Genomic DNA, 3,652 nt, shown 5'->3' with positions numbered 1-3,652 from the left:
TTTTGAATGTTAGGCATACTGTTCATTGTTGATTATGAACGTCTTTTTACATTTAATTTATGAGGTTTACGTTTATAGGTGAATTTGACAGCGACAATGTTTCAAAATTAGGAAGGGAAGCAGTGATTATTTGATTATATTAGACGCTTCGCCCCTGCATGGAAGTATTGACAGTAGATTTCTCATGCAGTGGATTTAGCGCGCACGCCGAAGGATGAGTGTATTTTGTGCACAGTGTCATGAGATCTAAATCTAGAACCTAGATCTAATTAGAGATCAACAAGAATCATGAAATGAAAGTAGAATCTAGATCTGTGATATTTCGTTAACCTATTGAATATTGAAAGTGGATTTTTCTTGCTGTGCATTAGAGATTCTAAGATCTAGATCTAGGCTAGATCTATATGTGAATCTTAGATCGAAATCAAGAATGATGAAAGTATTGACTTGGATTTTTTTCCTGGTGTGAATAGATCTAGAGTCTAGAACTAGGCTGTCGGTGAATCTAGATCGAGATCAAGAATCATGAAAGTATTCTTGAAAGTGGATTTTTTCCTGCTGTGAATAGATTTAGAAATCTAGGCCATCTGTGACGCCTGTCGGTTGTTAAAAATATGAATTTCTAAACTTAGATCTATCTGTGGGCCTAGGCTCCTTCTTTCAATTATTGGCCTATGTCTTTATAATATAATCCTTCGAGATCTAGGCTACATCTAGAATCTAGGTTTCTTCTAGGAAGCAACAATTGGCATGTAGGCCTAACTCTTTTTTTAAAAAAAGAGATTGAGCTGGAACTTTAGGAAAAAAAGCCACGCCTTCGAAGAGGGGAAGAAGCCTTACCCCTAGAGGTAGTCAAGAGTGGTTGCTATATTGATAAATTCAAGGTAAAATATTTAAGTTTTGTTTCTTTCCTGTTTTCAGTCTTTTTCCTCTTCTTAACTTTCCTAATGCTTCTTCATTATTATTCTGTTCGTAGAACGGGTATTTTTTTTACTAGTTCTTTTAATGCACAAAAGCACATTATGGTTGTTTTTTAATAAGTTGCAAAGTGTTGCTTGAAATTGCCGAAACTTGATATTTTTTAGAACGTATTGCTTGATTTTCTTCAAAGTGACAAATTAAACGTTCAGTGCCTTGGGCTGAATTTCATTTCTGTGAAGTTTTGTTGAAATTGACGCTGAGATGCCAGAGTTATAGCCCTATACATTGGTCTTTTTTTAGACACAGGAGGTGGAAAGGGGGGGGGGGCACTTTTAACTCATAATTATTCACTAAAAGACCTGTAAAGATTATTGAAAACGCACCGTCATCCTCCTCGTCGTCAGAGTTACGTAGCTCTCCCACAGAGAGCTGCTGTGGTTGTACTTGTGGTTGAGGAGGCGGCGGCTGTTGTTGTTGATGCAGCTGTTGAGCAGGGAAACCAGTATTCCAGTGAATCATGGAACCCAAACCGTGAGTGCCGGTGGGAGACGAGTCGCTGGGCTCCACACGGGGCAAGGGCACATAACTATGTTCCGGCATGGACTGGACTGACAGCCGAACCCCTGAACCCCCGTTGTTCCCAGCAGACGTTCCATACTCTGTGGAAATAATAATACACATGATTTCTTTTCTCTGAAGGAGCAATCTGTTAACACGTCGGCTCTGAATAATCAGGCCTGAACAGAAAATCAGACTGTTCATTATGAAATTGAATTTACTGTGGTAATTATATATTATTTACAACGAAGTGACTATTCCCAGTGACACTGGGGATAGGTACAGAAACTATTCCCAGTGACAACAGAACTCTTTTGCATTTAAAAAATCCGAAGTCTTTGCCTTTGAATTTTCGCTTCACTTCGAACTTCGAAACAAAATTGCGATGCAGATGGAAGTGGGTGCGAAGTGCGAAGTTCTCCACCTTCAAAGAAGAGGAATTTTCAGCTTCTCGAAAGATCAAAATTCTAGGCCTGGATTCTATTCTAACTTGTACTGTAGACTCTCTTCTCACTTCAGTTCAGTACTTTTGTTCTCTTCTCTTACTTGGGCCTAGACTTGACCGTAGCCTAGATCTAGATCTAAAAGAAAGGAGAATCGGGAAGGATTTCCATCTGTCCAGTGCCGTGGTCTCAAAAGTCCGCATTGGATCTATTTCTCCCTTACATCTAGATCCAAATGACGACTGAATAACAAGCAAGCATAGAGAATACCTGTGACCCATAAGCGCTCTAGCATGAATACTGTTTACTACAATAGTAGCAACAATCACCGATTTTGGTCTAAAGCCCCGGTTACACGCAACAATAAAATATATCAGATTCGTCGTATGCGAGAACTGTCCATTTTATCGAACTGTGTTGTCTCTTTACTCGTTTCAATCTATCGTCCTGTTTTCTTTCGACCAAGTAGATTCCTCGTCACAAAGCCACCTTGTCTCTTTGCGACGACAGCGATTTGTCTGCACTCTATGTGGAGGTTTCGAGCTCGGGACCTAAAGAATGAAAGGCGAACGAGATTACGAGAGTCCCACCCCCTCCCCTGTACATTTTGATATATAACAGTACAGCGTCTTTAGAAAAGGTTGTCCATACTGTACCGTGTTATGTGTAGAAAGAGAAGCTTTGACTTGACTGCAGATGAGCAACGCACCGAGCGACCTTGATGCACTTCACCACTGGTGATCCATTAAATTTTAAAAATTACTAAAATTTACTTAGTTTCGCATCAAATCGGGTTTCGCGCGAGCTTGACTGCTCTGCTTATTTTGAGACGCTGATTCCGAATATGAAATCAGTTTTAAGATGCGATTATTATTTTTTTTTACATTTTGTGCCCTGCGAGGCGGCAAATTTCAAAGCGATTTTACATCACAGCGCGTCTCCCCACAAATCTGAACGTGATTGCACGTGAAATAACGCTAGCTGGGCCCCCTTTCAATGAAAGGAATGATCGGTGCATTAACATCAATTGAAAGTCATTGGCCTACTATATTTACACTCTACTGAAATGGAGCAATAAATCTTGAGAGATGCAAAAAATTACAAGGTCTAGATCTAGACCTTTACTCTCAAAACAAAATGTGCCTCGCAAGATTCCCCACCGGATTTCTCGACTGTCTTCAAGCCATTGTCCAAAACCAATCGTCCAAATTTTGTGCAAATTTTGTGGTTACACCTAACGATTTATCGTATGATCGCTAGATGTCCAGTTTTTGTACAATTTATCGTTACGTGTAACCAGGCCATAAGGCACGTTTCATAGTGTGCTGAGGGAATTCCGAGTGTGGCTAATTTTGTTCTGCACAAAATAACAAATAAAGACAATCAATTATTTAATAAACAAAATACACGACCAAAATTAGAAGCTTATAAAAGCACGTTAAAATAATAGAGTAAAGTTCAAAGCCATATTTTGGGGACCAAGTCCTGAGTACCGCACTCTTCACACGTATCTTCTGTGGCTTAAAAAAAAAATTAAGTTATTTTTTTCCCCGAGCATCGTGACTTTGCGGTGTGTCAGACGCACACTGTCAAAGCGGGTCGGATAACAAAAATACCCGTATTCACTAATTTGATAGTTCAAAACGGTGTAATGCACACACACACACACACACACACACACACACACACACACACACACACACACACACACACACACACACACACACACA

General features: G+C 39.8%; 1 protein-coding gene across 2 annotated transcripts in view; it reads right to left on the bottom strand.

The window, feature by feature from the left end:
• LOC101846212 overlaps positions 1–3,652 on the bottom strand; it is a 37,495-nt gene that overhangs the window by 20,692 nt on the left and 13,151 nt on the right. For both annotated transcript variants that reach the window (XM_013082593.1, XM_013082594.1), the window contains exon 2: positions 1,305–1,580. In XM_013082593.1, the coding sequence (XP_012938047.1) occupies positions 1,305–1,310 (6 nt within the window). In that variant the 5' untranslated portion in view covers positions 1,311–1,580. The remainder of the gene's footprint in view (positions 1–1,304; positions 1,581–3,652) is intronic.

This window comes from Aplysia californica, unplaced genomic scaffold (genome assembly GCF_000002075.1).
Source record: "Aplysia californica isolate F4 #8 unplaced genomic scaffold, AplCal3.0 scaffold00183, whole genome shotgun sequence".
Classification (NCBI taxonomy): domain Eukaryota; kingdom Metazoa; phylum Mollusca; class Gastropoda; order Aplysiida; family Aplysiidae; genus Aplysia; species Aplysia californica.
This window is presented reverse-complemented; position numbering and strand designations above follow the sequence as displayed.